General features: G+C 44.3%; 2 protein-coding genes across 4 annotated transcripts; one reads left to right on the top strand and one right to left on the bottom strand.

Moving 5' to 3' along the window:
• Positions 1–534: 534 nt before the first annotated feature.
• On the top strand, positions 535–13,297 carry relb (v-rel avian reticuloendotheliosis viral oncogene homolog B). 3 transcript variants are annotated; one of them, XM_076036150.1, is made up of 11 exons: positions 535–698; positions 1,249–1,269; positions 1,859–2,034; positions 5,803–6,117; positions 8,705–8,871; positions 9,003–9,094; positions 9,322–9,453; positions 9,562–9,666; positions 10,467–10,682; positions 10,771–10,842; positions 12,267–13,297. In XM_076036150.1, exons 1-11 carry the CDS (start codon positions 665–667, stop codon positions 12,758–12,760), a joined length of 1,824 nt encoding a protein of 607 aa, XP_075892265.1. In that variant the 5' UTR covers positions 535–664; the 3' UTR covers positions 12,761–13,297. The 3 variants fall into 3 exon arrangements, with proteins under 3 accessions (XP_075892265.1, XP_075892266.1, XP_075892267.1); XM_076036151.1 differs by lacking the exon at positions 535–698 and adding an exon at positions 914–1,050; XM_076036152.1 differs by lacking the exons at positions 535–698; positions 1,249–1,269; positions 1,859–2,034 and adding an exon at positions 3,628–3,862.
• Positions 13,298–18,212: 4,915 nt separating this feature from the next.
• On the bottom strand, positions 18,213–21,724 carry mrpl28 (mitochondrial ribosomal protein L28). Its single transcript, XM_076036147.1, has 6 exons — positions 21,567–21,724; positions 20,362–20,656; positions 19,452–19,604; positions 19,239–19,373; positions 19,022–19,108; positions 18,213–18,598 (listed from the first exon to the last, which is right to left on the bottom strand). The coding sequence occupies exons 2-6, from the start codon at positions 20,644–20,646 to the stop codon at positions 18,503–18,505; spliced, it is 756 nt and encodes a 251-aa protein (XP_075892262.1). The 5' UTR covers positions 20,647–20,656; positions 21,567–21,724; the 3' UTR covers positions 18,213–18,502.
• Positions 21,725–21,885: the final 161 nt, after the last annotated feature.

Here is a 21,885-nt window from a genome sequence, read left to right as displayed (position 1 = left end):
TTCAGTTAAAGTCTTGGGGCTGGTTGACCAGCAGAATATCCCATTTCCAAATACGGTCTCATTAAGAACTGGCATCATGAAAAGATGTATTAAAAAATAATTATAATGTAGAGGATGAAAACGTGAGTAGCGCTGTGTGTGTGTGTGTTATATCTTCTTGTTATAACACATACACACATTTAGTGGAGAAAAAGTCTAAATTTTTTTTTAACAACTTAAGTTACATTCTCAAAATATAATTGTTTTTAGCATAAAAATCCATTATTCTGTAATACATGAATATTCAATGAAGCATCACAGTGGTGGTTTCTCGTCTGAAAGGTGACGTTCCGTCGGTGGGGATTTCCAGCCGTGAAGCAGCCAATCAGGGCAGCGGTGCCTTAATACTATCGCGCAGCCACTCCGTCCTCCAGCAGCATCAGTCGAAACTCCACATGGCTTCGACAGGCCACCGCTTTACACTCGGCTCGGCAAAGGCACAAGGCGGCGGGTTTGCTCTTCTCTCTCTTGCGATCTTTCAAAAGCGCGAGCGATACATTTTTTGACCAAGAAGAAGAAACCAGAACCGGAAGTTACACAAGTTTTGGAAAGAGCTCGAGAATACGGATCGGAATTGATCGTCTTTTCCTTCTTTTTCTTCTTTTTGAAAGAGTCCACGCATGCGATGAAAGACATGGATGTCTTTTCCAGTAGCTGCGGTAAGTTTTGTTTTTACAGTCTTTTCTTGCCTGTTGGTTCGTACGTGAAAAGGGGGTGACATCATCCCGAGGCACGTGATTTGTCGGTTCGGCGGAGCCAACACCCACTGGCCGGTGTTTTAGATTAAAATGCGACTCCGTCGACTGGCGGCTTTTGGCCGAATGCGTCACCGCTTGTCGTAGTCTCAACTCACGTAAAACAAATCGAGCGAAAGAGGAAACGCAGCCACACTCGAGAATTGTCACGTCAACTTTTTAAACTAGTTCTAGTCGCCACACAAGTCAATCAGACGCCGTGACAAAGCGTGTCACGTCAAACATCAGTTAGAGAAATCACCTAAAGGCTACAACAGTAAGTGTATGACGGTGAATCCCATTTTTTAAGTCGTTGTTGCATCAGTGTGATGTCGAAAAAATGCGCTTTTCCCCATCACGTGTCCTGCTTGGCTCAGCATGTATGATGCATCTTCACTTGCTAGTGCAACATGGTTACAGCCGCAACTGCTGTGCAATCGTTGCCCCTTCTTGACAGTTTGCTTTCTGTTTGCAGAGCAAGGACAGATCGACTTTGGTAAGTTCTCCTTCTTCTCTTTTGCCACTGCTCACACAAAACCGCGTCTGGCGAGTTCAGGGAAAATTTTGACCTGAGGTCACCTCATGAAGAAATGAACTACCCGTGTGTGTGTGTGTGTATAAACATATATATATATATATATATATATATATATATATATATATATATATATATATATATATATATACACACACACACACACATACACACACACACACACACACACACACATATATATATATATATATATGTATATATGTGTGTGTGTGTATATATACATATACATATATGTATTACAAAGTGGAATTACACTATAGGAAATTGCTTTGGAAAAACAGATAAAAACAAATGATAAAAAACTCTATACTGCATGTGCTAAATACAGCCCATTAAAATATACCAGTGTACAAATATAGAAAACATGCTGACTAGTGGCAGTGGATTAAGCTACATTAATTAATGTGCACACAATTTAGGTATTAACAGATCAAAATTGAAAAATCTAGATCTTTCTGAATGTAGAAAAAAATAATTATCAATGCTTTGACAACTTCCCCACATGAGACGTCTGCGTCTGTCTTGGCAGAGCTCATCAATGAGTTCATAGAGTCGGAGAGGCGGTCGGCTCCCTCCCTCCCCGGGCCTCCCCCACCTCCTGCTGACCTCCTCTGTCAGCCCGGCAGGGAGAACTGCGGGAGGCTCACGCACAACTCGGTGGCGCCGTCTCAACCCCGGATGGTGGCGAGAGGGACGGGGCTCCAGGTGAGCAGCTCAGCGTGACGCACGTGTCGCACTGTTGTGTGACTGTTGTCACTCAGCGGTTGGCTACGTTTCCTGAAGAAAAAAAATAAAAATAAAATGCCTGCGCGCAGGTGTTACGTCAGCAGTAGATTTTGGAGTTGCGTCGCGGGGTTACGCCCAGGTGCTTTTATCAGTGACGACACGTTGTTGTATGTTTAGAGAGGACGGACGTTTTCACAAAATACTTTGAATTTCTTTCCGTCTCTTACGAGACATCGGCGCCAAATGAAACGGATGGTCGGATGATGTCACGCACGTATTGCGTAGTTATTATGATCTTGAGTGAAGATCATAGTGGAAGATGAACAGTCGCGTAGAATAATGGAAATTAATCGTAGTGACAGTCAAATGGAAAAGTCACATTGGACACAGCACTCGTTCATGCATGGATGTCAGAATGAAAAACTGGAAAGCTTCTCTTGAAGATTGTATTATGTCAATTTAATCTAAATGCATCTAATATTTTTTGGACAGTTCAAAAAAAAGATTTTGTTGCAATTCCAATTCCAATTCTAATTGATTATTAGTATGGCAGCAGTGTTGTGTCTTTGCTTGCACCAGGGGCCACCAGAGGTTTTGAACCCGAGAGCTACTTCATGGGTTCTGAGTCATATGAAGGGCAACTAGTTTGCTGCACTCTACTGTAATTACAAACTGTCTCAGTTATAAGTTATTATCATTATTTTATTAATGATACTCATCTATGTAAAGACACAGATCACGTTAATAAGGTCTCAGTAATTATCAACGACTTAACAAGGTTGGACAAAATTGAATTTTAGACGCAGCTTAACAAGTTGTGCCATATTTCAAACAGGCCTGCGGGCTGCTCACGTGACCCTTGTGGGCTGCCGCGTGCCCACGTTGGTGACCCCCTGGCTTAGACCGTCTCGAATAACAATTTTTATTTTTTTCCCCCAAAAGATCAAGAATCAATTTTTGGAATAAATTAGGGATGTTCGCATTGAGTTCTATAAAGCTCGGAGCTGCCTTTGCACTGCAGGTTGCCTTCACGAGAGAACGCAGAGTTGTTTCACACTGGAACAACTCTGCGTTCGCGCTCGCACGGCCTTCATGTTGCAGTCGTCATCGCTGACCTGGTTTCTTGCTCAAAGTGTTTGCCGGAGACTCCGGAGTGTTGCGCGTGTGTGTAGCCTGCGACGCCTTGTTGTTTGAGTATCAGTCAGGCAGCTGCCAGGGCAGAGGCGGAGTCCTTGCTCCAGAACACGTGGTTTACCGGCAGCGGGGCGATTTAGAGGAGGAGTGATCCACTGGCTCCGAGGTGAGGCGGCGCAAAACGCGTCGTGACGTCGACGCCAAGCACTTTCAGCTCAGGCGTCAGCGTTGCACTTTTTTTTTTTATTTATTTTTTTTTTTTTGGGGGGCGAACGCACACTTTTGGTTGCCAGACGTCCGCAGGCCTGCCGCCCCCCCCCGTGACTTCCTGTGGGTGGAGGCTCCAACCGTAACCCGACTCCGACTTTCAGTTTGCCCGTCTTTCTGTTTACAATCAGAGGCTGCAGTGAGAGCGAGAGAGAGACAGAGAGAGAGAGAGAGAGAGAGAGAGAGAGAGAGAGAGAGAGCGAGTGGGGGGTGTCCTGCAGGTCACATTCTTGGCCTCTCTCCTTGCCGCTCCAGTATTTGGATCGTCGGCAGGTCGAGTCCACTTCCCCTTTTCTCGTTGTGCTTCTTCAGCTCGTCCTCACCTCTTGTCGAGCTCCCTGAGAGGTACGGCAACGCGTTGCAGTCACGCCGGCTCGTCTTTGTTCATGGGGACGTGAGGCTAAAGGTAATCTTTTGTTCTCCGCCTCGGTGACTTCTGTGCCTGCTACACGAGCAGCCTCCACTCATTTGCCGCTTCCTGCAGCGATGGTTTGTCGCTCTTGGTTTCTTTAGCACTGTGTTTGTGTGTCTGTGGCAACAATGGAGGCCTGGCAGTGACATAATGAGTGCTGGAGTTGATGGCTGAAGACTTCTAAAGCAGTGCTTCTCAAACTTTTTGGGCCCAAGTATCCCTTCTGAATATATTTTTCAATGAATTATCTTCTTAATTTTACCATTACATTACATATGTTACTCTTACATTAACCTTTTTTTTTTTTTTTTTGCATATTCCTTCCTTCTTCTTTCCTTAACCATCCTAACTTCAACTTTGTAGCTGCAACTGTACAAGAGATGCACGTTTGTTGGTTGTATTGATTTTCCCCTGAGACATGGAGCCTCTTTAGATAATACTGTATGTCTTTGTTTGGTTGGTTAATGGCTTTGCACTTCACATTTTAGAGCACATACGTAACATCGTTTAAGTGTAAGTGATATTTGAATATTCCAGTTATTGCCTAGAGAGCGCTGAGTGAGAACGATCAACAATAGAACCGGCGAGGGAATAGAGAGCTTGCAGACGACGATGATGTTGAACAGTTGGAGAAGTAAACCCTGAGCACATGGCTTCCTCTTGTGACGGCCGATGCTGTGTGGGCATTCTTGGAAAGCCCACACGGGAAGGAGAGAGTTTTAACCACAGTATTGCTGACAGCAACTTGTTTTTAACAAGGATATGAAAAAAATACTCAGAACTATTAAAACAAAAACAAATGGCTGCATTGATCAGACGATCAAGTGAAAGTCCTGCGTTCAGACTCGTTCTGAATGCAGGAGCTTTATTAGAACGTCAGTGGCCAGGTCGCCCCAGAAATGCAGACTTTAAGGGGGCGCACTTCAAGTTGGTCACCAAACCCGGATAAATGCCAGTGGTAGGAAGGACATCCGAGGCAAAAGCCTTTGCCAAAGTCAATGTGCGAACCAGGTTGAGCCTGAAGGGGACGGCTGAAAGGTTTCTTTAGGTTACATGTGGAAAAAGTACCAGTAACCAGTAGTGTTGCTGGTAACATCACCCACCTACATTGTTTGTGAAGGTGATCCTTGTTCACAAATGAGCATGCCAATGCAATGCAAATCACTTTGTGCCTGCCAGAACTGCTGCACAATGCAAACAATATTACTGTATAACCTGTATAAAATGGTAATTTAGAGGAAAACAATCTGAGAAAAAGAAATCTTATCTCTTTCGTTTCTGTTTAGTTTCGCTATGTTGACAAAACCGTGGTGGTTCCATTTTTTTATCATTTTTTTTCTTTTTTTTCTTTTTTTCTCTTTTTTCCTTCTTTTTTCTTTTTTTTCTTTTTTTTCTGATGGTGGTTCCATTATATTATCCGTCGACAAGCTAATCCCACAGCAGCCACGGGTTCAGCGCTAGCTACACCCGTGGCTGCTGTGGATGTGCAGGCAGCTGGTTGGTTATGATGTATACATGCCGTGACAAGCTACAACTTATGGTCAACATATAGTTGCAAAGTATATAGTGTATAGTATATGTGAAGTATTATCACTGCTAATTCCTGCTTTTCTAATATATTATATATATTTTTTTATAATACTTCGGTGTTAATGCGATAAACGATGATGAGCTGCAGGAAAGTTGTCTTCTATGCTCGACATGTAAAAAAAATAAATCTTTGTTTTCCCAAAAAGGTTTGTCATGACCTTTTTTTAGTCTTAATTATCCACAACAAGGTGCCACAGAACAGTGTGTGCTACCACGCAGTGTTGTCCCGGACTATGCAGCACCTCAAACAATTATGAAAACCTTCCCAGGTTTCAAATTTTAAAGCATCAGTAGAGATGATTTTAAACAATTGACCTTTGGTCTTCTATCCTGTGTTCCCACAGCCTACGCGCACCTTTCCTCAGCCGCCGCAGCACCCGTCCAGAGACATGTCGCACTCGTCTCGGGGAGCCGCCCCAGCGGCCGGCTCCTCCCACCACGGTCAAGGCTTCAAGCCGGCGCTGGGGCGCTCTCTCCCCCAGACTCAGGGCGGCAACCCGGCAGAGCTGGAGAGGATCCTGGAGAGGCCCAGGCTGGTGGTGGTGGAGCAGCCCAAGGAGAGAGGCATGAGGTTTCGCTACGAGTGCGAGGGCCGCTCAGCCGGCAGCATCCTGGGCTCGTCCAGCACAGAGAGTACCAAAACGCAACCTGCCATAGAGGTACTGTGACCCTTCCTTTTTTTTTTTTTTTAAGTATAGTATAGTTCATTCATTTTTGAGTAAAACAACAAACAGCATGTCAATGAAACTGTAGCAACAACAAAAGGAACGAATGAATATGCTACAAATTAGCGATCACACGTCAAAATAAATGAAAACAGTGCTCATCATGATGGAAACAGCAGTCACTCACTCACATCAGTCTCCTCTGAAGAAATTCTAACACGCGGTTCCACATTTGGTCAGCCATGCTGCCTCTATCATCACTCTAAAACTGTCCAGTTTCAATGTGTTTGCCAGTTCACACAAGCAAAGGTCAAACGTTGGCACGGAGTTCTTTCACATTCTTAGGATCATATTTTTAGCAGTCACTGCCCAAAATAAAAGGGCAACTTCCTCATTTTCTTTCTTTAATTGGCTGATGGCTCAATGCTGGAGGGCCCCGATGTTGGCAGTGAGAGGATATTGGTCCCAGTGCCTCTAAGAGGCCTCTGAAAAACAATGAAATGTGTTGACTGCATGACCAGGAGTGCTTCAAGTTTCCAGTTGCGCACTTGCAGCGATTACAAACTGGTGACACATTGGTTAAAAAAAACCAACAACTTAGAGTCCGTGCACGGTTTTAACAGGATAAGATGATGCTTGCCGTTAACGGAAGACTTTTTTTTTCACCGCTCTGGGTCTTGAAGGTGTTTTACGCGTCCTCAGAAGCCGTTTCAACATACATTGGTTGTTTGTTGCGTTGACTAATGCAGCCCGGGTGGAGCTGCAGGATGTGGGTTTCAAGGAGGCAATCAAAAAGTCCCTGATAATCCCACTTTCGATGTGGTCAAACTCGGGGGGAGGGGGGGGGGCGTGTATGAATGAAACGCTCCGCTTGCTTGCCGACAAACCCCCCCCGGCCCCCCTCCCACCCCAACCACCTCCTCCCATCAGCACCACATGAAGCCCCCCCTCTCTGACGCCGAGCAGCCCGAGCATCAGGGGAAAGAACGTCTATTTTTGTTGTTGTCGTTTGAACGACAACAGCGTCATCCCGAGGCGTTGGCAAGCTAAGGCGCAAAGCTGAGGGCAACGTGGCCGTTAGGGGTGTTTTCTCTCTTTCTGTCTGTCTGTCTGTCTCTCTGTCTGTCTGTCTGCGTGGGCACATCAGACTCAACTCTGACGTGGCCGTGGGTGTGAGCTCGGATGTGGCCTCCCTGTGCGGCTCTGTGACAAACTGCAGGGTGTAAACTCACCTTCATCAATTCACACAGCATCCCTGCAGCTCTTAGTGCAAGATTAAATGGCAGTGGATGGATGGATGGATGGATGGATGGATGGATGGATGGATGGAGATCACAGGACATTCAATCTAGCAGCATCAGCAGCGCCGATGTACATCTGCACTCTGTCCCTGCAGTGATACTCGGTTTTCTATTTCCTCCACACAAGCACTGTTTGTTTTAGGAGACAGATCCTCAGATAGTGGGTAATAAAAACGGGGCTGGGCACAAACAAACGGTGGCTGCCCAGCGAGGCCTGACCGGTATTGAAGTGTTAACCAGCCGTTTTTAAATTAACCGTTTCAACGCTTGTGAAGTTGTTGACGTCGGTGACGTCTCTCGCTCTTCTCTTCAGAGCGCCTGCTGCCGTCTCCCCCATCGGTGCTGCTCACAGAAGCCCACTTGTCCTGTCAAACTACACTCGGAGTTCAACTGTAGTTTAGCGCAAGGAGTCTGAGCCTCATGACTGGAGAAAGACGGAAATAGATTCACTGTCTTTTTTTTTTTTTTTTTTTTTTTTTTATCAACACAAAGCAATTACAGACATACAATTTTAAACACTTGAAACCTATTAAACTGCTGTGTCATCATTGGCGTCATCCTCACTGAAAACACACGTGGCACTTTCAAACACACACCACCGTGCGGAGGGAGGAAGCCATGACACAGTCCCTTCTGACGCGACCGTTCAGTGCAGGAAGTGGGTCGGACGAGGGCAGAAGCGTGTTTCGCATGCTTTGGCGACGGCCTGGAGCTGTGTGACAGAGGATGTCTTTGAAAACTGAAACCCACAGATTGATGTGACTACTAGAGGACTGGGGCGAAGAACGTGAACCTTCTGAATACAGGAAGGTGGCACCACGGTGCAGCTGCACTTTCAAAACCTAACGGTCACACAGATTGAAAGTGGGAAATGTCTTCTGTCTTTGAGCTGTTCGGCTGTTGTCCAGTGTGTAAAAAAAGAAGATTTGAAGGAAGCCAGAAGCCTGACTGTCAGGGGGGGGGGGCTTCCTTAAAAAGTGGCGGCGCCAGATGGCGGCTAACTAGGAGCAAGACCCTTATTGCTCAGTGTGTATTGTATGAAAACTGTTCTAGTGGTAGGAAAAGCAAATTACTTTTATTGCACTGCAAAAATACACTTTTATTAATGTATTCATGGGCAGCATGTTAAGCTTTCACCAATATAAAAATGATAAATAAAGCCAGATTGTACACACTGGACCGTTAACCAGTCAGTTCTTTGGGGTCGAAGGTCGTTCAAGGTGGAAAGTCGCCTGCTGCACGCCAGTGAACCGCCGCGTTGGGCCTCTGCTCTCTCCCAGATCCAAGGTTCCGCCGAGCACCTGACGAAGGTCACCGTCACCGTTTCCCTCGTGACCAAAGACCTCCCACACCGGCCCCACCCGCACTGCCTGGTGGGTAAAGACTGCCCCCACGGCTCGGGCATCTGCGTGGTCACCATCAACCCTCTGAACAGCAGGCGCCACAGGTGCACACCGCCTCGCAAGGCTCCCTCTCCCGCCACATCAAAATGAAGCAACAGAGCCAAGTTCTTCCTATTGTCATTTCTTATCATATTTTCAATGACCGCTGTCGTTTTGTTTTGTTTTCCGCCGGCAGCTTCGCCAACCTCGGAATCCAGTGCGTCAGGAGGAAAGAGCTGGACTTTTCCCTTCAGAAGAGAAGGAGTCAAAACATCGACCCGTTTCAGAGTAAGGCTGACGCGATGTCATCATCATTCTGGGATTTAGTTTGTGAATGTGTGGAACTTTTACTGCAGTAGTCCGCAACAGGAAGCAGCGAGTCCCATCTCAGCCTTTATGGTTGCACTGAAGCAGGTTCCCTCACACGGTTCCTGATGATGGTGTTCTCACACTGACTGATCAGAGTTTCCTGTCTGACCTGCTGCGCTTGTGTGCCCCCCCCCGCCCCCCTCCAGCCGGAGACTCCAAGGGCATCGAGGACATGGACATGAACACAGTGCGTCTCTGTTTCCAGTGTGAGCTGGAGTGGGACGACGGCAGGAAAGACGACCTCAGCCCGGTGGTGTCCAACCCCATCTACGACAAGAGTGAGACGTCACCACACGCACTCTCAGGAATCCCCCAGCCGCCGCGCTGCTAGCGCCTTCTAAAATAACTCATCTTTTTTTTTTTTTCCATTCCGTCGTTGCTTACAGAGGCCACAACCACCTCGCAGTTGAAGATCAGCTGTCTGAACCAGTACAGGGGCTCGTGTGCCGGCCAGACGGAGATCTACATGTTGTGCGACAAGGTGCAGAAAGGTGAGTTTCCGTACTTGGGTTTCTTGAGGGGATTCACACGGTGGGCCACCTGCGCTTAGCTCATAGCAGTGCAAAAATCAAATGGCTAATCAGAATAACAAAAATCAGAATTAAAAAAATAGAAGATACAAAAAACATTTATACTGTTCGAAAATCCTTTAAACTCCTCATAATTTAACCCATATACATATCTGCTTCTGCTTTTACTGTCCTATCCGTCTAACAAATGACAGTACCCCTCCTCTTCCATATACCCATTTAGAAAGAATTGTTTGTACTTTTAAAAAGAAAATGCATTTAAGTTTGTGCTTTGCTTTATTTCTTGCTCCAAACAAATTCCATAGTCACCCCACAGCTTGACATGCACATTCTTTTCAATGTTGTTCTTACAAGATATAAAATAATAACAAAGAAATCATCATAAAATCTCTTAAGAATTGTAATTTATTATTATTATTAGGAATTTTGTTTATATAGCCCAAATACATTTTACAAGTAGCTTAAACAGTTGTAAAGTAGGAAAATACAACTACTTCCAATACAACTATTTACAATGAATACAAAAAGAGTGACGCACAATAGAAGCAATTCTGAAAAGGTGTGTTCTGAGATTTGAGTGTTGGGAGGTCAGAGCAGCGACAGATTTGAATTTGGAGGGACTTCCAGACATAGTGCACCTGAAATTAGCCCCGATCTGAGTATCAAACGGTCACCTTTTGTGTTTGAACTGTACGTTGTCACTTGAAGCCAATGGCAAAGTATTTTTTTCTCCACTCAGTTCGTTATCGTTCCTCTTGCAGACGACATCGAGATCGTCTTCAGGCGAGACTCCTGGAAGGCCAACGGCGAGTTCTCGCAGACGGACGTGCACCGGCAGATCGCCATCGTCTTCAAGACGCCGCCGTACCAGCACCAGAACATCACGGAGGAGGTGGAGGTCAGCGTCTCGCTGCGCCGCCTCTCCGACCAGATGGAGAGCGAGCCCATCAGCTTCACCTACCTGCCCAACAACTCGGGTCGGTGGCCGAGGTCAAAGGTCGACGTTTAGGCGGTCACTCGCCGATCACGTTTCACTGACCGAGTCCTTTCCTTTCTCCTCGTCAGATCCGTATCAGGTGAAGCGCAAGAGGAAGTTCAAATCGGACATCAGCCTCGGAGAGAAACCCTGCCTCGCAGGTGAGGCAAGAAAACGGCGAGCCAGCAGCAGCGAGAAAAACAAACAACAAACACGTGTTACAACCGCTGTAAAAAAAGACGCGAGGTTGTCACCTTTGATCGGTGCGCTTCGCCGTGTCTAAAACAACAACAACAACAACAACAAACAAACTCACCGATACTGCATTTACTACCACTGGAGATTAACGTCTACTTGCTATCATAAAAATAGTTGACTGTTTAACCAGCAGGTAATTGAAAACTCATAAACACGCGGAGCAATGACTCATCTTCTCATCACACCTCCGTTTTATAAGAGGTGTGAGACTGTTGAGGTCCATTGCTACAAATCAACACAGTTTCACAACCAAGGAAAAAATAGATGCAAATGAACTCATCTAGTATATATGTGTTTTCAGTGGATACAGACCTGCTGACCTATTTCTATTACGGTGGCTGTGTCTGACATCACCATCTCCTTATCTATAGGGAGTTATATGAAGTTAACTATAAAGTGTATTCAAGAGTGGAGCCACTGTTGGCGCCAGTAATAAAAACACACAAATGCCTTTTTGTGACAATTTCATACAAAATAAGCATCTTCAAACAAACAAATTTGATTTTGATTTGAATACTTTATTTCGATCATGTAAATTATAAAAAAACAAATATACAAAAAAAAAAGAAAAATCATCTTTTCAATCTTTGAGTCAGCAATGCATGATGGGATATACTGCCGAGTTGGAGACCATTGGTTGTGTACTACTTTTTGGCAAAGCATTGTGGGATACATTGAGTTGACTATGTAGTGAATACAGATGTTCACTCACGATTTGGTCACCACTGCATAATGTTGTAGGCCCGAGTATATTGGTGTCAAACTCTGGCCCGCGGGACAAATTTGGCCCTCAGTGTCATTATATTTGGACTGCGAAGCAATACAAAATCACGAGTACAGCTCCTCTATTATACAGCACATGGAACCACTAATACTGCAAATCCCAGAACGCTCTGCTCAATCTGGACAGGACGTTCATTGAAGGATATTATTATGACTTAATTGGTTGATTGTTGTCATTTTATTTTTAAATGTATTATCAGCCCTGTGGAAAAAGGTTACTTTTGAAATTTAAATCAGAGGGCTGCAAATAAAAAAAAAAATTACATTTGATTTATTTTGATGAGCTTTTTTTCATTTGGAATTGGATTTTGCATGTGCGCAATATGAAGGTATTTATTGTATAGTATAGTTCGTCCATATTCAGGTTGAAGCAGAACATGTTTGGGTTCATAAGAAAAGATGCACTGTTCTATCTGGAGGAAGATTCTTTCAATAAATATCAATTTTGGCCCACGACTTTGTCCAAGTTTTAAATTTTGGCCCCACTGTGCATTTAAATCATATTTTTTCTTCTTCCTTCTTTTCAAAAAACCCTCGACTGCAGCAGAGACTGTGGCTGCGGCTGAGATGCCCTTCCACTGCTCGCCTCCTCCAATGGCTGCACCTTCGGACGAGAGGCTCTGCGGCGCCCAGCTGGCGTCCTGCTCCTCCTCCTCCTCGTCGTCCTCCTCCTCCTCCGCCACAGCGGCCGCCGTCAGCGACCCGTCTGCGTGCTACGGCGAGCACCTGAACCCCGCCAGCAGCGACGCGGAATCGGCCGACGCCGTCCTGAATCAGCTCTTCGAGATTCCCGAGATCTGGAAAATGCTCTGTGAGCCGATCTTTGTCCCGCCCGTGACCGCTGGGGGCGAGCCGGCGCCGGACAGCAGCGCCACCTTTTTCAACATGGACACGAATCAGAGCTTTGACATGTACATGCAGGACCCGTCGCATTACAACGACATGCAGCTCAACGTGGTGGAGAGCCAGAACCTGCTGCTGGAGTCGCAGGAGGGCCTGGCGGCCGTCCCTCAGGTGAAGACGGAGGAGGAGTCCTGAAGGACGGCTCGGGAGAGAGTTTGGAGCGTTGGGACGTTTTACTGCTGCTGCCCTCCTGAATTTGAAGTCTCTTATCTCCAAAGTCCTTGCTGGTCGAGGGTTTGAGCGACCAGGAGACGGAGGGCTTCTCCAACATTCCGTGCCGCGAGTGCACACTTGAGGTCAGACGGCGCCGAGCGGAGCCGAAAAGGTCCTGGTGGTTTTCTTTCAGCGTCAGACTGAAAGTTTTCAGAGTAGAGTAGGTGCGCTGTGCTGCTTTTTTATTTTCCTTGTTGTATCTCATTTTAATGTGACTTGACGCTGGCTGGCTTGTGTAAATTATATTCAGTCCACTTCATTTGTATTGCTTAACTTTGTAATGATGTCATTATCCTTTTTATTTCACGCTCATGCCATCTGCTTGTCTGTAGAGTCAATCTTTCCACAGTCTCAGATATTAAGTATCTCTGTCTCGCTTGCCATGTGGTTTGCTCTCAGAATGACTACTGCGTCCTTTGCTGTCTTGTGAAAAATAAATGGTACAAAGAGGCAACCGCACACTTGGCATGGCATGTCATGTCCTTGTGCTGTCTTCTGGTAATCATGGCAAATGTGGGTGTTCACCAATTGAAACAATAAATATTCAACATTTCATCAGGTTCCCTGACTAACTTAATATAAATATAATGATAATAATAATATAAAATAAAATGTGTGATAAGTAGCCCATTTAGATATTCAATATTGTGATTTTATTTAACAATTATTAAAAAAAAAAAAAAAAAAAAAATCTTGTATTGTGACCTTTTGCAACTCACCATCAAGCATAAAATGGTTTCACGGGACCGATGACAGATGACAGTTGATGTCTGAACTCGTCCATGCAGCAGTTTTTAATCAAGAACCACAACTTCCCCTTCTGCCAGGGGGGAAATGGCCCAGAAAAGGACCCTTTGCTGCTTTGCATGCAAGTCAAAGTGGCTTTGGAGGGGACTTGGACCCATGTAGCACTTGTTACCGTTTTACTATATATAATTTTTATTCATTTGTTTAATTGTATTTTGTAATAAGTAGCAGCAATCACCAAAACATCAATTACATTACATATTATTATAAATAGTAGTACTAGTACTCATAAAAGTATTATCAAATCCAACTTAACGCTTTTTTATATATCAAAGAAACGTCTTTGAAAGTCAAGGTTGGCGAAACCACTTTTTTTTTTCAAATTGCTCATGAGGTTTCTGCTGAATCTTGCGTAAGTTTTCCAGTAATCATCAACAACTGCTTCAAGATCTTGAAGTTGTGGTTTTGTCCTGCCTTCATCATCAGATGGTACAATAGCGAAACAAACAAAGACAGACAATGAAAATGTTTAGAAAAACGGAAATTTGACATGAGAGTCATCAGTTTGTTTGACCGCAGGGCAGACAGTAGATCAAAAGTATTCACCCCTCTCGGCCCATCCATTTTTGCATCTTTTGCACTGCCTTCGGTGGAGTCAGGAGGCCGCAGGTGTCACCCTTCAGTCTCCGCCCACCACCGTTGTTGACTTAAGCAGGACCTGACGGTGTGATATCGCAGCCAGCGGGAAAGTCCGCGCTTGGCCACCGTCCAAGGCTTTTTTTCTTTAGCAAGCATGTGCGGCGCAAACAGGAATACGAGTGACTTCCTGTAAAACTGGTGCTCGCACTGCGCGGGGACAAGTCGGGGCATGTCCCTCTCATCAGGCTGACATGGTCATCCTCTCCTCTTCTCTCTCTCTCTCTCTGCTGCCTGAAGGGAAGCGGTTTGGTACAGCTGCAAGGTTCCTGTAACGGTCTTTTGTTTTAACAGCCCGAGGGGGAGGGGGAGGAGGAGGAGGAGGAGAAGGTAGCTGCACACCAAAGTGTAGTGCTGGGTAAAACTATTGGGTGTCCGGGTCCTTTGTGACATCAAAGAGGGTCGGTTTACGCGCTGCATGCTTTTGCACACGGCTGAACTCGACAGTGGAGCAAATGGCGCAAACGTCACCGCATCAACCATGTCATCCGTGTTGTTACAAAAAGAATTAAAGGTAAAACTGAAGGCCATTTTTGCACAACATGGATCCTGATACAAACTGTGCTGTTGGTTATACATTTGATACTCGAGTAACCTAGCCAAGTAACATAAATTTTAGTGTTGCAACAGCAGAGTTCCCCAATTTGGAGTCAATAAAGTACATCTACTCTATTCTATTCATTTACGCTTCAGATGTAACATGGCAGATGTTATTTGCAGAGTCCAACTCTGCCAACAGCCATTATCTCAAAAGTGTTTAACAACAAATAAAGCAGCAAACCCTGACATGATAATACCGGAGACCTGAAAAACCTGTCTTCCTGCCGTGGATCCCCGACGCACATGGGAGCCTGAGTTTCCAGAACTACTGCGATGACCGGAATAACCTTGGACTGCAATCTGTTTTTAGCGAGCATCACGTAAGAAGGTTATTTCCACCGTGGGAGAAAGCAGTCTTTGGCATTGTAGTTGCTGCCTTCGCTAAGATTAACGAGAGAAATTAGCGTGACGGTTCCCAAATAAGGGCAAGTCAGGCGTTGGACTAAATCTGTTGTGTCCATATATAGTGCGTTTGTGTGTTTACAGGTGGTGGCTGTTGCTTTTTGTTGATCATCGGTCGCCTGGTTGCAACACCTACGGGGGTTCCCATCCTAGCAGGGACTCCCCATCTTGCTATAGTAGCGTCCTCTGACCACAAAGTTGACACCCGCCCTAACACCGCCCAAGCAAGCCCTGACAAGGTATCAAAGTGAAAGTAAACTAGAAACTCCCTCCTGCCAAGGCAGCGCGAGCGTACGAGCCGCTTATTGTAACTGCTTCGGTTGCAAGCAGACATCAACTCAAAGTGATGAAAAGTGTGGGGTCCTAAAATCGTACAAAACTGAGATCCTTACTGCGGTCTAATGGTAATCTATGTCTCGAGAGTATCAGTGAAGCGCTCAAAAATAACATCTTTCACTGATTTTGCCTGCAACACTTTTCAGAAAGTGAAAAAAAAAAGAAAAAAGATCTGGGAAATAGCCCATTGCAGTGCATAATAACTTTGACAGCAAAACAATGACCATGGCCTCCCCAAACTCCTCCTGGGCTGGAGTTTAAGCCTCCACTCCCGTCCAAGCTGCAGCACGCTTGGCCTGCCGGTACCCATCAGCTTGACAGGATTCATTACTTCTGGTTTCCAACACTAGGTTTGGAGGTTGCCGCTGACCTTACAACCACAGCTACGAGCAGCTGCGTTGACAATAGAGATGGAGAACACGGTCCATTCGGACTCAATGTCTCCATCCTCCCCCGGGATCTGGGAGAAGCTCTCCTGGAGGTGGGAGTTGAAGGCCGCACTGAACGAGGGCTCAGCCAATCGTTTCCAAAAGACCCTCACGATGCGCTTGGGCCTGCCGAGTCTCTCCGCTCTCCTCCCCCGCCAGCGGATCCAACTCACCACCAGGTAGGGATCAGTTGACAGCTCAGGCCCTCTCTTTGCCCGAGTGTCCAAGACACATGGACAGAGGTCAGATGACACGACAACAAAGTCGATCATCGACCTCCATCCCAGGGTATCCTGATGCCAAGTGCACCGGTGGACATCCTTGCGCTCCAACATGGTGTTCGTTATGGACAAATCACAACTTTCCATGTCTCACTGCCATTGCCCACGTGTGCGTTGAAGTCCCCCAGCAGAACAACGGAGTCCCCAGTCGGAGCATCATCTAGCACCCTTCCAAGGGACTCCAAGAAGGCTGGGTACTTTGCACTGCTATTCGGGCCATAAGCTGAAAGCCCTGTCCCCAACCTGAAGGTGCAGGGACGCTACTCTCTAGTTCCCCGGGGTGAACTCCAACACCCGGCAGCTGAGCTGTGAGGTAATAAGCAAGCACACACAAGCCCGCCATCGCTCACCACGGGCAATTCCAGAGAAATGGAGAGTCCACCCCTCTCAAGGAGCTGGGTTCCAGAGCCCAGTGTTTCTCAACCATTGTGCTGCGGCACACTAGTGTACCATAAGAAAATGTCAGGTGTGCCGTGAAAAATTATCCCATTTCACTTAATTGGAAAAAACAAACAAACAAACAAACAAACATTCAATTGTGGGGTGACTTTGCTTTAAAAGTAATGTGAGTTTAGTTTCCCCCTTCATTCCACCCAGGATATCAGCCATGTATGAACGTAAACAGGCCCAGGCTTCACACTGAGTATAAATAAATTAGGAGACTATATTGTCATTATTAGGCTAAAAAGTGTCATTTTATAATAGTTTTGGTTTGTGGTGTGCCATGGGATTTTTTTCAATGTAAAAAATGTGCTGTGGCTCAAAATAGGTTGAAAAACACTCATCTAGACCATGTGTCAAACATTCTGCCAAAGGTCACTTCAGTTCTTCGACTTTCTCTTATAAGCGAATTCAAAGCATCTTGGCTCCATCTATTGGAAGAGGGTAGTAATGCACTTCCTGGAACAGTCTTCCCTGCACATTTCAGGCTGATCTGGGACTTTAATTTTTTGGCCCCATAAAAAGAAACAGCAATAGATTGTATGACGTTTTCCCCCCAAATGTCGGACTTGTTGAGGTTTTGTTCTGTTGCCTGCTTTTTCATGCTAAACTATCATCAAATAGTCTGGTCTAAATGACATACTATATGATATGTTGATTTTTCACTTTTTGGACATGAAGAGATTTTGCATTGTAAACTACCATATAACATTCATCTGAGTTAGTTTTGGGCTGATCTGCAACTTTTAATGTTTTGGCCCCTGAAAAAAGAAACAACAGTTTATATAATGACTTTTTTTTCTCGATTTTCAGAAATGTTGAGATTTTTGTTCTTTCCCACTTTTTCGTGCCAAACTATTACAGAACTATTACAGAATTTCCTGTGTCTTTTGGGGTGATCTTGGACCAAAAATTGTTTCTCCCCCTAAAAAAAGACAGTGTATGGTATGACTCCCCCCCCACAATTTTCAAACATGTTGAGATTTTGTGCTCTTTCCTCCAATTTCATGCTAAACTATCATAGAACTGTAATTTCAGTGAGTTTTTGGCCGATCTGAGTAGATCTGAGTCGGGTGTAAATAATGTCTCTTATTCACTCCTTGGTCTTCCGGCTAACAAGGTGTTTAGCTCAGCGGCTGAGGTGTCGGAGATGTGGGTTCAAATCCCTACTGGGAGGTTTCATTAAAATCTACTTCATTTTGTGCAAATATGAAGGTACATTTACTCCTCTAAAGTGCACAGCCACAAAGGCTATATACCTACAAAGTGTTTACACCAGGATTTGAACCCCTGTTTTTTTTGTCCAAGAATATCCTGTCTTCAGTCTCCCTGACACAACATGTGACCATCACACTATTAAACTCAAGGCTTTACATGCAAGAAATCATCAAACTGATCTCAGCCTTTAGAAATAATGATGAAGAATGAAGTGAAAACAAGGTGTTAGAAAAAGTTCATACCTTATTTAATAGATATTTTCTGTACAATGGTCTGCTGCCACAGATGCTCAGGAAGGGTTTGCACCGATGGAGGCTTCTCCCATCAATCCCGATGTTTTGACCGTTAACAGAACCGAATCTGTAAAGACACCCTGCCAATTCCATCCCTCATAAAAGCGAGCTGGCCAACAATCAGAGGTGACAATGTTCAAGACTCACTGACTCCACCCACAGTTTTACAAAGTTCAGCGAGGTAAAACAATGTGATTTTTCTGTGAGAAACGCTGCTGCTGGTCATTTCTTCTCAATGATATGTGGTTCTGACAGTTTCTGAGACTGCAAATCCTCCACCAGCTTGTCAACAAAGACCTTGAATTGAGGCTCAGGCTCCTGAAAGAACATAAAGAGAACAAGTAATGGATTTCTGAGGCTATAACTACTATTGTCCATTGAAATATAATACACCAATGTTACTTCGACTATGGTGCAATTCTGAGCTAAATATTTTGGTTAGTAGCTACTTTTCATGCTCTAGGATGCAATCAAAAAAAATTAAGATTTGAAGATTTTAGTTTAGCTTTTAGTTTGTTTTGTTGATGGGAAGATTGTTTATTTAAGTGTCATATTTTATTTTTATGCAAAACTTTGGTGGGAGTAAATCAGTAGGGCACATAGGAGTTAAGAAAAAGAAATGACACATCATCACAATAGATTATATACTATTGACAAGCAATGATGAGGTAAATAGTCACTTAACCGACTTTACAAAATCACTGTGATCATAGGAAGAAAAAAAAAAGGGGGGGGGGTTACCTTGTGCTCCAGCTGTCTCTGTTTCTCCACCGCCTCCTCCAGGCTCAAACCCACCCACTCTGCTTCCTCCTCTGGAATCTCAAACTGCTGCTCAGACCAAAGAAAAAAGTGATTCGCATTTAATATATCTGCACTTTATTTATCTATTCATTTTTAGCAGTAGCTGTTACATATCTGTGCTATAGAAGCTGTAACTAACGTGTCAGTCTATGATCACCTCGTATTTGCTGTAGACTTTCTCTCTCTTGACGGGATCAGCGGGGTAGAGCTCCGTGTTTTTGCGTGCCAGGCGGAGCAGCATGGCCCTTTTCAGGTCCATCCCCAGTTTGGAGTTCAGGTCTTCCTTCTGCGTCTGACAGAAGATGGATGTCACTTACAAATGCAGGCGCAGCAATTTCACCACTGGTATACGGGAGTGGCATCCTCTTACTTTAAGAATGTAAAAGTCAAATCCGTAAGCGGCGTCGATGAGGTCCAGGGTGCGCGCAGTGACTGTGATGGTGAACTTGTGGTCCAGGATCTCGCTGTATAGTTCCCTCTTGAACAGCTGTGGTTTCCAGGTCTTTCTCAGACGTGTTGACAGCTACAGAATGAAACCAAGAGGTCAAAAAAAATGTTGCACAAAACCATAACCAACTTTCAGAAATGGGAAGTAAGGAATTGCAAATACTTTGTTACTGTACTTAAGTAGATTTTTCAGGTATCTGTACTTTACTTTTCTTGAGTATTTCTTTTCCCCAAAACTTTTTACTTTTACCTCCTACATTTGTACACAAATATCTCTACTTTCTACTCCTTACATTGGAAAAACATGCTTGTTACCTTTGTGTTTAAAAGATACAAATTCTGTTTCATAGTAATTCACTTATAATGTAACATAGTTGTTTTTGCTTGAAGTGGAGCAATTTGAACTGAAAGTGGAGGATATTTTAGAGGGAGATTATTTAGAGTATCCCGGCTTTGGGGGTCACTGTGCAGTGTTCAGTATAGAGAAAAATAAATATAAACAAAATATCATTAGTTATTGTTATTAAAAGTTTAAACATCCCATAACGGTTCACTGGTAGTAAGTATTGATTACAGTTTGGTTGTGCTGCAGTTGTTATATTATATATATTGTTATATTATTAGCAAAAAAAAGAGTAGAATCAGCACTTTTACCAGAGTATTTTCTTTTTTTTTTTTACACAAGTATCCATTCTTTCACCGAGGTACAGAACGTGAATACTTTTAACACACCTGCCTACTGCACATCTGTCCATCTATCTGTCACAATGGCATTTTGTACAAGTGATTGACAACTTGAGAAATCACTGTTCACCATCTTCCCAGAAACTCACTTTGTCGTTGTTGGCGTATCTGTAGCCGGTGATCCAGCCCTCTCCTCCCCACAGGCTGTCCTGCGACTCTGGAGGGTAGTAGATGGGGACGGGGACGTCCTGGAGCCGCTCCTTCTGCCCTGTCACTGGGTTGGCACGGTACTCGACTCCCAGAGGCCTCCAATGGACAGCAGTGGGTTCCTTGGTTTCCAGGGACTTGAGGTAGTGTTTGGGCAGCCGTGAATAGATGCCATGCTTCAGCTTGAGGGCTTCCCAGATTTTAGGGGGGTATTTATGCAGAGGCATGACAAACTGTCTAGAAGGCAGACATATTACTGTTAAGAGATACTCTGTTTTTATTGACCAGAATGCTAACGATACAAAAAAATAAATAATTCTAAAATCTAAAGCATTGGTGCCAAATTTGGCCTTGCAGTGTCATTATATTTTGCCAATACAAAATTGTTACTAGAGTTGGCCACAGTATTATTACTAATACTACAAATCCCAGAATGCTGTACTCAATCAGGACAGGACCTCATTGAAGGATATTATTATTACTGAATTGGTCGATTGTTATTTTATTTTTTAAATGTATTATTAGCCTGTGGAAAAAGGTTACTGTTGAAATGTAAATCAGAAGGCTGCAAATAAAAAAGACGACATTTATTTGTATTTTATTTATTTTGATTAGTTTGTTATGTTTGAAATCCGATTCTTTCATGTGTGAAATATCAATTCGTTTATTGTACAGTGTTAAGCTTTGCTTGTTCCATATTTAGGTTGAAGCAAAACTTATTTGGGTCCATATTAAAAGGTTCACTGTTCTATCTGGAGGAAGATTTTCTTTCAATAAATATCAATGTTGGAGGTTAAATACAGACTTGTGAAATCCTGCAGGTCCGCCGGAGAACACACGACATACAATGTCCTGTCCTATGAGACTGTGGGCTCTTAAATTATACACAACGAAAGCCGAATTACAATATTCGAGGATTTAAACCAAAACAGTTGAAGAGGCGGTGCGAAACTGACTTAAAACGCCGCAAATGTAGAGGTTTGCCCCAGACTGCCTAAATATGCCAACAGAGGAGTTGAGGACAAGCGTTCAAGAGCTCTGACAACGCTGTGATCAATCTCAAAACATACATTAACACAGTGCTAAAGAGATTTACGAGATGCAGACCAGATAAAAAAAGAAAAGAAAAGAAAATAAGGTATCTTACTGTGTTAGACGACGCCAGTGGGGTGTTTAAATCGACGTTGTTCCAAAACGAGGAAGGCAAGGACATAACGCACCCTCCGAAACATGCACAGCCCAACTTCCGCATTGAACGCCCCGCCTACGTCTTCAAGGACGATGATTGGTTTACAGACAGGAAGCACTCGGTGATTTGCTCCCATGACACGTCAATCAACATATATCCCTTTTCTTCCTTTAAATTACTTTTTCTTAAAAGTAAATCAGCGACGGCCGACCATCCTTGACAAGTCCGTTGCTAAAAAATATACTCCAAAGGATTTACTAAGTGAGAGGTTGACATC

The sequence above is a fragment of the Nelusetta ayraudi genome, unplaced genomic scaffold, assembly GCF_046127955.1.
Source record: "Nelusetta ayraudi isolate G7.1 ecotype Tasmania unplaced genomic scaffold, CSIRO-AGI_Nayr_v1 ptg000048l, whole genome shotgun sequence".
Lineage (NCBI taxonomy): Eukaryota > Metazoa > Chordata > Actinopteri > Tetraodontiformes > Monacanthidae > Nelusetta > Nelusetta ayraudi.
The sequence above is the reverse complement of the archived record's forward strand: the minus strand, read 5'-3'. Positions and strand labels throughout refer to the sequence as shown.